General features: G+C 43.0%; 1 protein-coding gene across 3 annotated transcripts in view; it reads left to right on the top strand.

Annotated features, from left to right (window-relative positions):
* The window catches only part of ITGB1 (integrin subunit beta 1), a 60,821-nt gene that overhangs the window by 20,697 nt on the left and 26,368 nt on the right, over positions 1–13,756 (top strand). For all 3 annotated transcript variants that reach the window (XM_090047539.1, XM_090047536.1, XM_090047537.1), the window contains exons 2-4: positions 7,016–7,085; positions 7,380–7,465; positions 10,535–10,757. In XM_090047539.1, the coding sequence (XP_089903665.1) occupies positions 7,016–7,085; positions 7,380–7,465; positions 10,535–10,757 (379 nt within the window). The remainder of the gene's footprint in view (positions 1–7,015; positions 7,086–7,379; positions 7,466–10,534; positions 10,758–13,756) is intronic.

Here is a 13,756-nt window from a genome sequence, read left to right as displayed (position 1 = left end):
CCAGAGCAGGGTGCAGGCTGGCAGGGGTCTGTGGAGCTGGGCTGGGCTACACCAGCAGCGAAAGGAGGGAGCTGGCTTGGCTCCATAGAGCCCCTGCCACCTGGGACCCTGTACTCCTGCACCCTACCCTGGGCCCTGCTGGCTCTGGCCCTGGGACAGTGGTGCAGGCCCCATGCTCCCACTGACTACCACGCCTGCTCACTCCCAGTGCCCCCTTCAGCCCCACGGTACAGGCAGAGAGCAGCTTGCAGCCCCGACCCCCTGCTCATGGGCAGGGAAGGACCTGGTGCTGAGCATGGGGAAAAGTGGCCCCATACCCACCCTGTGTTCTGCGCTCCCTGCTGCAGCCTTGCAGCTTGTGTGGAGCTGTCCTGAGCAGGCACAGGCAGCCCCACATGGGCTCCGAGTGGCTGCAGTGCAGGGCGCCGGCCACGGAGTAGGGGAGGTGCCACTTTTCCCCGCAGTCAGCACCAGCTTGTAACCTGCCCCCGCTGCCAGCCTGGGCCTGTGCTGGCTCTGGGCTTGCTCGTCGGGGCTGCACCGTGGCAGGAGCAGCTCCTCAGTGCGGAGGGAACTTCCCCCCTGCTTGCTGTGCCAGGCAGTGTTTGCTGCTGCTGCTGCCATTCACCTGAAGTTCACACAGAGCCCAAGCTGGCAGTGCGGGCGGGTTACAAGCTGGTGCTGAGTGTGGGAGAAGCAGCCCCTCGCCCCCCCCTGTGACCAGCACCCCGCTCTGCAGCTGCTTGCAGCACATGTGGGGCTGCCTGTGCCTGCTCAGGACAGCTCCTGGCTCCTGTCATTTTTGACAGGGATCAGGGACAAATAAATATTAATTTGCTAAATGTTTAGGGACCCCGCGGGCCACTAATATGGCCTTGTGGGCTGGTTCTGGCCTGCAGGCCATATTTTGTCCACCCTTGATATAAACCAAGTTGTGAAACCTACTTCAGTGTATCAAACATTTTACAAAAACAGATATGGATATAGTTTTGGGCCTTCCGAATCATTCCTTTCTGAATTCCCTTGCTAACTGTCTTAGTCTTTTTGTATTTATTCAGAAGGTATCCCTGGAAGTCCCTTCATGTTCTGCTTCTCTGTGACTATAATTGATCAAATTCATAGTGAAAAAAGTTCTGAGCTATTTGTTTGGAATCACTGAAGAGGCTTGTTCCTTTACATCAGCAACAAAAATGATGAAGACTACTCTGTAATGTGAATATTTTTAAACTGAGAATCAAATATCTTCATATTTTTAATGTGACTATTGTTATAGTATTTAGGTGCCAAGTTTTTTCCCCCAAAAGCCTGAAGCATCTTGAAATTTTCTCTAAAGCAACTATTATTTTTTATTAAAATAGCACTAGCGTTTAAGTAGTAAATAAAGACAGTTGCATTTGCCACAGAAGATAAAAATTATGGAAATACAAATCTACTCCCTTCTCATTCATTTAGCCAGTTGGAGGTACTATACCCTGCTCTGGCAGAGAAAGGACTGTCTCAATCAGTGGTTTTCAACCTTTTTTCATTTGCGAAGCCCTAAAAATTTTTGAATGAAGGTATGGACCCCTTTGGAAATTTTGAATAGAGGTTCAGACTCCTTTGAATTATAAGTGTGGGTATTCACATACTTTTGATTGATCATAGGCATCTTTCTTGGACCCCTTATACAGTCTGTGGACTCCAGGATCCAGGGACAACAGGTTGGAAACAACTGGTATAGATGTACAGTGAGTCACTTAAGTCTTGTACAGCGACTAAATTTGTTTTACATAGTGCTTATGGAATGATGTGTATTTGTCTGTCACCTGAGTCAGTAAATTCTAGGTTCTGGGATGTAAGAGTTGATGACCAGAGGCCAAAAACAGTTGGATCCCAATAGCCTCCTAGGAATTTCCTAGGAAATTATCGTGAAGCATGTAAGAGAAAAATGTAGGCTGCTGATACTACCTGAAAAGCTTCATCTCAGAGAGGATGTATATAAAAATGCATGACTGGATTTTGAATCTGTCGAGGTGTCTAGAGTGACTCTAAATAGTAGTGAAATTTAGGACCACTAAAGAATTTTCAGCCAGAGTCCAGTTTCAGGAGTTCCAATTAAAAAGCATGATGAGAAACAAAAAGTATACATATAATTTTAAACTGCATAAACTGTGCAACTTTACACTGATTAGCAGGGACCCTGTTTTTTTTCTGATAAAAAAAAAAAAAAAATCCCTAATTTTTGGATTTAAAAAAGTAACCCAAAAGCCATGTTTTTCTATCACGGAAAAATGTGGATTATGGTTTACTTTTTTTAATCCTAAAATTGGGGATTTTTTTTCTCAGAGAAAACCAGTATCCCAGCTGATTAGATACCAGTCTTCAGAGAAAAGCAGGAAATTATGGTCCATTTAAAATTAATTTTAGAATGCAGTCCTGACTACAGAGTTGCTAATGAAAGCGTCTGTACTAATAGTCCATTTATGTCTTTTGTACAATGGTGGCTTATAAGAGTTCAAACTCTGTTCTCATCTAGTATGATAAGTGCATTATGTAGTTTACTTGTATTTTTGGCAAACCTTAGCATTTGTATTGTGAACAGAACACCTTATCCATTTTTTACTTTTTGGGACTTGACATCTTCAGATGTATTTTATGGTCATTTTATAGACTTTTTTTGAGACATTAATGTCACACAAACATTTACAATACATTTTGTTTCTTGAGAAAATTCCAGCGATGAATCTGAACTGCTACACATATATTCTAATATTATAAAGGCCTAAGTCTGTCTGGCCGTAATGCTTTATCACACTCTGGCCAATGGAGACAGCCAATCAGAGTGCTTCAAGCATGGGGGAGCGTTGCCATTATTCCAAAGCCACGCTGAGGATGTGGGAGTCGAGGCTGGCACTGGCCCGGGCTCTCCCACCCTACTCCCTGCAAGAGGCAGAACAGCAGCAGCATGGGACGTTAGGTGGTGGCACTCCATCCCAGGCCCCTCCCTCCCCCTCCCCCTCCCCCTCCATCATTCTTGACAGGCAATTGGCTAGTATTAAAATATTCTCCTAAATTCAATATTTTTCTTCCTGAATTCATTGAATTCTAATTTTGTCATTTTCATGATATCTAAAATAGCTTTCAATAGTGCTCTGGGGTATGGAACCATTGAACTCAAAACATTGAATACCTATTTATATTCCAACAGACTTAGAAGTGGTTATGTATATTTCCCACTATAATCTATCCTCTAGTTTGAGACTATAGGGTTGGACAGACTTTCATTTTCTTCAGGGATATCCCTGCTCTCTCAGGAGAAACCACGAGCATGCAGAAATTTATATTTTTCTCCCAGAGTAAAAGTGGCTACTCTGGGAGAAAAATAACTAAGTGAACCTCAGGGAAAAATAACAACCTGAGTGAAGTGGCTAACCAGAGAATATCTCTCAGGAGAGGGAACTTCTCTACAGGCAGCCAGTGTGCTTTGCTGCTTCTTCCTCTCCCTCCTGCAGAGAGCTGTGTAAGCCCCAGCCAAGCAGGCAGCAGAACATGCCCTCTGCGTGCTGCGGGCTGGGGAAGCCCAGAACTTGGGGGGTACATTCTGCTCCTGCCTTATTCAATGCTGGAATCACACTGCAGCACTTAGATGCAGGGAAGCGTGTAAGAAATGCAAAACTCTAGAACTCTTGGTTCAGAGATGATACTTTTTATTGGACCAAGTAAGAAAGCACAAAAAAGTTATCTTTTTCTGCAAGCTTTTGGGCATACACGCCCTTCCTCAGGCTCAGGGGAAATTAAATACAGGCAGTCCTTGACTTATGTTTCGAGTTACAACGTTTTACACTTACAGCATTTATAAATTGACACCCTGTTTCAACTTTATGACATCAGTTTCAACTTTACAATGCTTGATCTGATGTGACACCACGCCAGCGAACAAGTTGGCCACATCACTCATCTCCCTGGAGAACATCTGTCCAAACTTCCTTGGACATTTTCTTTAAGAAAGCAGACGACTACAGAAGAACCTGCAGCCGAGAATCCTGAGAAGACTCCAGCCAAGAGCCTTTCAAAAAGTCCAGCAAAGTCACCTCAAAGAAGTCCTTCCCAAACAACATGATTGCTATTTACGATATAAATACATTCATGTAGCTATATTACTCATCTATAATTGATCAAGTACATGATTCTAGGATATTTTTGGTGAAAATAGGGTATTGGGCCTTGGTTCAGGAACCAATCCCCTATTTATAACATTGTTTCTTATGAGGGAACTGGTTCTGAGTTACAATGTTTTGACTTAAGACTTGGTTTTCAGGAACCAATTGTGTCGTAAGTCCGAGGACTGCCTGTATGGTAAAAAGTCCCCATAGGTAGGAAATAAACTTCATTATTGCCCAGAGGAAGCTGAAGATGGAAGTCTGTTCCTCTGGGCCCATGAGTCTATAAAGCATAAGCCCTGCTCAGCCTTAGCTGGAATTTCACACAGCATTGGGGAGAGGGAGGCTGGAAAACTCTTTTGTACATGGCACAGACCCTGCCCCCACCTTCCCTGATGTTCCCTGCCTACATTCACGTAAAAAAATAACCTGCAAAACTGTCCGGGCTGTGTGCTGTAGGGACCCCCTGTCAGCCCAGCATCTATCCATGCTGGAAGTTCTTTGCAGGTACATTTTTTCTTAGAAAAACAAACCTGGGAGAGTAGTCCTGGAGGATTTGAATGTGTGTACACAGCTTCTATCTCTGCTTGATTATTACAGGCTTTATTTAGGGATCAGGTAGACTAACTTAATTTGAAAATGAGATATTTGTTTGTTTTTTGGCCACTGGGAGAAATGAAATAACATAAAAAATGTGTCTTAGCCACTATGTGCTGGCTTCTTAAAATAGCTGTTGACTACACATTAAGGACAGAGACAAAAAACAGGCTTGTCTTCTCTAATATATTTATATAGTTTCTTTGTCCAATCTCCTTTTAAAAAACTGAAAGACCATGCTTCCCCAAATTCCCTTGGGAGACTAGTTTAACAGATTAACTAGTTTAACAAAATTATGTCATATTACTGATACTTAGTGTGGGTTGATAAATCTGCTGGATTGTTAGGAGTATGGGGAACATTAAAGAAAATGAGGGTCTTTCTGAAGAGCTAAAGAATTTCGTTGCACCATTCATACCATAGGCTGCATTAGCAAGCATGCTGTCTTCTGGCAAGAAAAATGTGGTAGTATCAACATTTAATAGTAGTTTTGGAAGAAGTGATGCAGGAATAAGGGCACATCTGGACAAGCTTATTTGTAGGGGTGGGGGTGGGGGAGGGGGGTTGACACTGGGAGATCCTGGTGTCAAAAAACCTGCGCTAGAAAAAAGTGGGGTGTTGCATGTGGCAGTAGCGTGCACTGCCTGAAATGAGGAGCCTAGCTGGCTGGAGCCACGCTCTGGCTGCAGATCGCTGCTGCTGGAGTCGCAGGAGGCCCCTGGGACTCCAGGTGAGGCTGGTGGGGCCAGCCCAGGTGCTGGCCCCAGCCTCCCCTGCCCCATCTGGGGCAACTTGCTGCACACCAGAGCACATTTGCATAAGCGTTCCCCAGGGTTGTGCTGCTGCTCTTTGTCCCCAGGGAAACACACCTGCGTGCTCAACTGGCCACACCCCAAGAGTTCTGGCAGTGCTTAAATATGAAGTTGTCTTGCTTCCAGAAAAAAAAGTCTCGTTGAAAGAAGGGATGTGAAAGGTTAATTGTTTAAACATTTAAATGATAAGTATATTTATTGCTGGTTAATGTTTAGTACTGGGCACAGTCTGGTGGAAAAGGGAAGCGGCATAGTACCTCAGGAACAGGAAGGCGGCAGGGCAGGCAGGAGGAGAGGAGGAGGGAGGGGAAGAAGGGTGGGGGGGCAGCTAATCCCCATAACCTATGAGGTTAAAGAGGAATGACTTGGCCTAATGACTTGTCAATTAAGCATTTAGCTCCTGATTCACAGGTGCCAGGAAGCTGGCTGGAGGGAAATAACAGGCTACTTAAAGTTTAAACCTGACCCCAACCCATGCTGCCTGTTCTTTCCCTTCCAGCATATGCCACTGGCTGCAGCGGGCTGGAAAAACCCCTCACCTGGTGCTGCCATCCATGGCTTCATGGGGAACCTGATGCATTTGATACCCTTGGATTGTGTTAGATAGATGTACTAAATCCTACCTCAGAGCAGGGGACTGGACTGCATGATCTTTTGAGAGCTTGTCCAGTCCTACATTTCAGTGTTTTATATGATTTTTTTTTTTTTTAAAGTTTTTCATCAGCAGTATTTATAGCATAAATACATTTTAAGGGGTGAAAAGGGGCAAAGAGGCAGGCAGCAGAGGGTTTAGGTGTCTTGGTTCTTCAAATTTATTTTATCTGAAGGTACTTTGAAAAACAGCTTGAAAAGAAACTGACTTTGTGGATCCTTTCTAATTTAAAGTAACATTTTTGCACTAAACATGCAAAACATTCATCTATCCTACTTATGAGAAGATCAGCCGGGGCGTGTCACCACAATCATTTCAATCATATTTGAGGCCCTGGACCAGTTTACATCGGTGTAATCAGCATTGCAAAAGTGTAAAAGAAAAAAAGATGATGATGCAAACCCTTAAACTGGGATAACGTCCCAGTCTAGTGGAGAATTACCCCTGAAAGAATCAGGAGTAACATTTTACCAGTGCAAGTTACCATGGTTTAGGTTCCATCTGTGCACATCTACCTTTGGGTAGCCATTTACTAAATGCAAAAAGAGTATTATCTCCTTCCCTGCCATAGGGCAGCAAAGTAAAGTAATATCCACCTTCTGTATGAACTCCTTCAGCTTCAGGTTTCTCCCTTTCTGATTCTGGTACAATTCACACTGGTATATAAAACCTGCATACATTATACTAGTGTATATGTTTATTTGACCATTGCATCTTACCTTTGCATGTCAGTAATTGACATACTGCCCAATATTTTTGTTATGTAGTGCTGATAAACTGCACAATTAGCTCATCTACTTGTATTTTTTTTTCAGACAAATTTAAAATTGCTCATCTGGGCTGGACTATTGAGTTGCTTGCTCTGGTGTGGATTTGCCCAGCAAGGTATGTCCAAGGGTTGTGAAAATCTGGAACATTTCACATTAATTAAAATAATTTTGAAACTTTACCATTTTATTTAAATATTATGCAAATAAATATTTTATTATTAAAAATAAAATATTTTAAAACCTTGTTAAAAATGAAAAAGTAATAATGATAGTGAAGTGCTCCAATAGTGCTTGGAGGCATGTTTATACTTGGTTAAGGTTGATTTCCAGGGCTAACACTAAAAAATCTAAAATTCTGCCATTACTCACATCATTTATTTTTAAAAGGTCTGTCTGTATTTCGTGATAGGTGGAAGTGACTGTATAAAGAAAAATGCAAAATCATGTGGGGAGTGTATACAAGCAGGACCAAACTGTGGTTGGTGCAAGAAAACAGTATGTATTATTACAAAATGCTTTTTATGATGTGTATTGCCTTATGTTTATGGCTATTAAAATACCTATTCATTACTGTTTTAGCATTTTCGATAGCATCTAGTGGTTTAGTGTCTGCACTGTGTAAATAACAGTGAAATAACGATTCGGGTATCTGAAGCTCTGAATAATTAAATGGCATGTAGAACTGATAGATCTGCCTATTAAAATGTTTATTCCTCTCTTGCTAAATGTTAAGAGTACACGTCATAGTTATTTAAAATCATTCCAGTGTGGAGTCTGTTCAGACATGTTAATTATATTCTCCCAGTGACATTTAAAGAGTGGTAATTTTAGATAGGTGTTAGGTTAAAGGTTTTAGAAATGGTTTTAAAACTAGCTTAAAATATGAAATTTTAAAGATTGACCATATGGGCTACATTTTTGTTTTTCAAGTAATTTAATACAATATTATACAATTCATTCTGCCTTTTTAGCTACACATACGGTGTATGTGCAATTAATGCAATGTAATAAATTCCAGAGCCATTTGAGCTGGAGGAGCCTGCTCCTGGGCATGGCATTAAATGTATGCCCAGGACAGCAGCAATTTGAGCTGGGATGGAGCCAGTCACTAGCTGGCTGGGCTGACAGTGCAATTTACACCTGTGGTCAGCATCCACACATACATGTGAGCATAGTCAATTACTCTGCCGTAAGATAGTACTGTCCCCAAAAGTACTATCTTATGGTGGGGTTAATTTACTGCGCCCTAATACCAGTGCACGTGTGGATGGTGACGCTTTACTGCAGAGCTAGTCTACTCTGCAGTAAAGCACATCTGTAGATGCAACCATACTGAACTATGTTTGATCAACAAGAAAATAATAACTTTGAACAAAGATCAGATATAGAAAATCTTGTATGTCTGTGTTCTGGATGACTGGAGAAAACCTAAGGTCTGCCCCTTAGAAAGCAGTTTCCATTTTCTCTTCATCTGCCAAATGTTGGGGACAGTACAACTTTCAGCAAACTACAAACAAGTGAGAACATTTTACAGCCTTAAACAGAGTGACTGTTGCCAGATGAAGGTTATAATACAAGTTTCTTGTTTCTATTTTTTTAATAAAGTAAATATACCTTGTCTGCTTGTTCCCTTACTTTACTACTTGTTGTAGTAAAATCAGATTTGTCCTTTAGCTGTCAGATTTTCATTGTTCTAGTTTCACCCTAAGAACTGGGGGAATACCAGCTTCTGAAACACTTTAGGATCCAGGCATACAAATTAACAAATCTTTATTTTTTCCCATATATTCCCATATATTTTTCCCATATATTGAAAAAAAAAATCCTCCACTTACAATTGAAAATGCCCACATGAGTGTGTGCATTTATGTTGTTTTCAGAGGTCAAAATTATTTTCTGTGGAATTGAGAAAATGACATTTTTTGTTGAGGACAAAGTTTTCCAGATATTTTTCAGTTCAGAAGCATATTCTCCCTTCTTTCCCTGATTCAACTTTTTCAAAATATGGCAGAACTTGTCTGCCTTTTCACTGTCTTGTCAGTACCCTGCAATTCTGTTGGTATGGTCTATATAAATATTGTGATCCAGCCTTTTATTACCTTTCCAAAAAAAAGTAAAATAGTTTCCAAAAAAAGGTAAAATGGAAGGTTAGTTGCAGCACAGATTATTCAAATACCATATTTACTTCAATATAAGGCAACCCTGATTATAAGATGACCCCGCCGAATAATTAAATTCTATAATATGGAAAATTTATAAATTTGTTATAATTTTCCAGGTATAGGCTCTAATTATTGGCAGTTTGCTTAGAATTTCTCTTCCCACTACTACAGCAGGGAAAATAAATCGGGGGGGGAGAGGGGGGTGTCTTAAAAAATAAAATTGGCCCCCTTGCCCTCTGTCCCATTTGCCCCCCCTTCTTCCTCTTACAGGGTCCTCACTGTTAGACCCTGCTGTCCCTGAGCATATGGAAGTGAGAAGCAAATTTGACAACACTAACCTAGAAACAAACATACCTATAACAGCTTGCATACAGGGAAGTTAGTACAGGTACCCATAGATTTAATTCATTCTGGATGGATGCAGTTTATCTCTTTTGAAACTGCTGCAGGTTTTAGCAAAGGTATTTCATTAACACACTTTTAAGCAGTATGTGTGTGTACTCCAGATACCCCCGACAAAGGTTCCATGTGCTAATTAGACCGCCACTCATGAGTAGAACCAGGTGTTATTGTAATAAGTCCTGGAATACTCCAAAAATGTATAAGCAGATGAGGTGCAGGGCAGCCTGGTCTGACACCACCTCATGGAGGTGGGGCCACACTAATCATATGTGAAAGGCTGAGAGAGGGAGCAATAGAGGGATTCTGGGTAAGCTGTTTGGGGCTTCATTCAGTGACGTTTGCCAGACATTTAAGACTGGTTAGTACTGTGTGCAGTTTTGAGCCCTCCACTACAGAAAGGATGTGGACAAATTGGGGAGTCCAGCGGAGGGTAATGAAAATTGTTTAGGGAGCTGGGGCACAGCTTCTGAGGAGGGGCTGAAGGAGCTGAGTTTATTTAGTCTAGAGAAGAGAAGACTGACAGGAGATTTAATAGCAGCTTTCAACTACCTGAAGGGTGATTTCAAAGAGGATGGAGCTAGACTGTTCTTAGTGGTAGCAGATGACAGAACAAGGAGCAATGGCCTTAAGTTGCAGCAAGGAAAGTTTAGGTTAGATGTGAGGAAAAACCTTTTCACTAGGAGGGTAGTAAAGCACTGAAACAGGCTGCCTAGAAGGGTTGTGGAATCTCCATCCTTGGAGGTTTTTAAGACCTGTGTAGACAAAGTCTTGGCTGGGATGATCTAGTTGGGGGTGGTCCTGCTTTGAGCAGGGGGGTGGACTAGATGATCTCCTGAGGTCCCTTCCAACCCAAATTTTCTGATTCTATGAAAGGTACAGGTCATCTGGGGGAGTAGAAAGGAAATTGAAATGTATTCAGTATAGTGGCTCACCATGACCTCAAAAAGAGATGCAGAATCTATATCTATACTATATACCCCCTCCCCCCCATACTTCCTAGGACTTTTTACAAGAAGGAGAACCAACTTCTGCTCGATGTGACGACTTGGCTGCACTAAAGAGTAAAGGTTGCCCTCCAGATGATATAGAAAATCCCAGAGGTAGCCAAGCAGTGAATAAAGATAAAGAAGTAACAAATCGTAGGAAAGGCACTGCTGAGAAGCTCGACCCAGAGGACATTACCCAGATACAGCCACAGCAATTAGTACTGAAACTGCGAACAGGTATGGAAGTATTAAATTTGGACTTCATTTATTTCCCTAAGCTTTTAGCTATGTTGTTACCTGTGTTATTTCATGACTGTAATGCAACATATATAATTTGCTTCAGAAACAATGAATCTTGGGAGCACATTGAGTTCTAAGGAAGAACAAGCCTATCTAAGTAATTCCCAGGGTTCAAGTACCCTGATGGCTGAGATGCAAAAGTTTAAATAGGGAGCAAATTACAAAGAATTATAACTTCTATGATTTTAAAAAATTTCATGAAGGATATGTAGTGGATTTGGATTGCTCTGAGACAGTAGGTTTACATGAAATATAGTCTCACTTACAAGTGATTTGCTGGCAGTTCTGGATTGTGGCCTCTGGCATACTAAATAGAAATGTAGTTAGTATAAGGAAGTGTAGAGCATAGGCTACAAAACTGGGTGGGTCACCCAAGCCATGGCCTGACCAACTTTTAGCACATTAATTTATATAACCCACAAATGCGCAATTGTCATTCTGGTTAAAACTGTGTAGGTATTTTTTTAACTGCATTGCTAGCTAAATTAACATGCTAAAAGTTGGTTGGGCCATGGCCTGGATGGTGCACCCTGTCCCATTGCCTATGCGGAGGGAAAAGATAATGAAAAAGTTGTGAGCATTAATGTCTGCTGTGTTCAAAGGCTGTTCTGGCCAAGAACTGGAAGGTAAACCTTATTAGGTCTGATGACTATGGGAGCAGAAGCCCAAAGGATCCAAAATTGCAGGCTTATATGTAAAATGTTTAGTTTTAGAAGGCTAAAGAAGAGGATACAAGAATAGATCACTGAATATAAAAAACAAGGTAGCTTGCATATTCTTTTGCTTTTATAAACTTCTGAATTTAATTCCTTTTTAAAGGAAAAAGTTGATCAGTAAAAAGGAGTTCTTATGATAGAAAATGTTAATAGTCATCCAGAGATCCAGAGAGAGCTATAAGCACTCATTGAGATCCTTAGGTTTAGGGGACATGGTCACGTATACATGAGATGCTGACTGCAGTAACAGTTGCAGTGATGCTGGCTGTGCAGTAGCTGATTAGTACTGCGCTGTAGTGTTGTGTCACACTCTGTGCCATGTGATGCTACTACTGCACAGTAGTAATGAGCTACTATGCAGTCAACGTCTTGTGTAGACACAGCCAATGAAAACACAGTATTACCAAGTTTAAGATACAATGTCAAATTGGTTTTAGGGCTCCTCTAATTAAGACTTGTCTGGATAAAAGAGAAGTTAAGGTTTTGAGTTGAAAGAGCTGCAAACTGTGAGACTCTTTAAGACAAGGTAACAACAACCAAAATGAGACTATGGGCCAGATCCAAATCGATCTTGTAGTCACTTCCACTTAGGCACTGAACATCTGAAAAGCAGGGATTTTGTCCCTAAAAGGAAGCCAGATCAACAGGGCTATGTGTCTCTGTAGTGTGATGGAGAATGTTTAGGCATTAGTAGGGAGGTGGCAACAGCTTGCCAGTAGGAAACCCTTTCCAGGACTTGGGTCAGTGCCTCAGGGCTGCAATCTGGCAGAGCTTAGGCAGGCATTAGTACCTTGTGGGTCAAATTGTATTACTTCTGGGCATGTGAAGTATCTTAATCTGTGTGCCTATAGATCTTTTCAAAGGTGCCCAGTGATTTTAGGCATTGTTCAGCCGTTGCGGCAAGGTAACTCTGGATCAGGTGACTTACGTATTTGGGATGTAAATATTGTTTAAAAATTATTTGTTTAACCTCCTCTAATTATATTGGTTAAACAGTTAACCAATAACACAGCAGCTCTGACACAGCTGCTGTGGGGGCCACTTCTGGGGCCCTGGTGGGGTGGGGGGAAGCAGTCCCAAGCCCCTTGCTGTTTTTCTCTTAGGCCAGAAGATTTCAACTTTTTTAACAAACATATCCCTTCTGCCTCAGAGTTTCAGCTCATGTACCCCTTTATATTTTAATCTTGTTTTTACAGAGCAGTGGGGGGCAGATCAGGGCCCCTGTGGTGAGAGAGGGAATGGGGCAGGGGCAGGGGTAGGCACTGCACAGCAGGGGTGGAGTGCAGGATGGAGCCGCAACAGCAGTTTGTCCAGGGGGCACACATACACACACACACACACACACACACACACACACACACACACACACACACACATGCAGACACAGACAAACATGCAGATGCAGACACACACACACACACACACGCAAACATAGACACGCAGATGCAGACACAGACACACACGCAAACATAGACACGCAGATGCAGACACAGACACGCACAAGCAGACAGACACGGGTGCAGATGCAGACAGACATGCAGACAGATTAAAGCACACACAGACACACACATGCAGATAGACACGCGCGCACATGCAGGTGCAGAAACACACACACACACACTCCCCCCACCAGATAAGTGGGGGGGGGGGGAAGGGCAGGGGGGCCAGATTGAGAATAGTGGGGGAGAGGGGGGGAGTGTACCCACTCCCAGGAGCAAGGCTGGTGGGGTGAGGGCAGCAATGCCCCTCTGCGGGCTTCACACATGCCACCCAGATGGCTGGACTGGGGCAGCTAATTGTGTACCACCTGTCACCAGCAGCAGCATGGGACGGTGATGGGGGCAGTGGAGGCCACTGTGTGCGAACCCTTCCCCTGCATCAAGCCAGCACATGTGCGGCCCACACAGGCACCGCTGCCCTCACCTCCCCCAACTGCCTTGCTCCTGGGAGCGAGCACAAAGAGCGAACTGAGGTGGGGGGCAGGGAGGCGCTGCAGTATACTGCATGGGCCTGGTGGCACCCAGCACGCCCCTTCCCCAGAAGAAAAGCAAAGGATGGGACCATGCCTGGGGAAGACACCACCACCGTGCCCTGGGCCACATTCCTTTCCTGCCTGCCATTCGCCCCCGCAGGTACCCCCTTGGCCTTTCTAAGTACCTCTAGCGGTACGCATACCCCTGGTTGACAACCCCCGTCTTAGGCTATGGATACTAGTCCCCC

The sequence above is a fragment of the Crocodylus siamensis genome, chromosome 5 (assembly GCF_052110815.1).
Source record: "Crocodylus siamensis isolate JL-2025a chromosome 5, ASM5211081v1, whole genome shotgun sequence".
In the NCBI taxonomy this organism is placed as follows: domain Eukaryota; kingdom Metazoa; phylum Chordata; order Crocodylia; family Crocodylidae; genus Crocodylus; species Crocodylus siamensis.
Note: the sequence above shows the minus strand (reverse complement) of the source record. Positions and strands in the feature narration are given on the sequence as shown.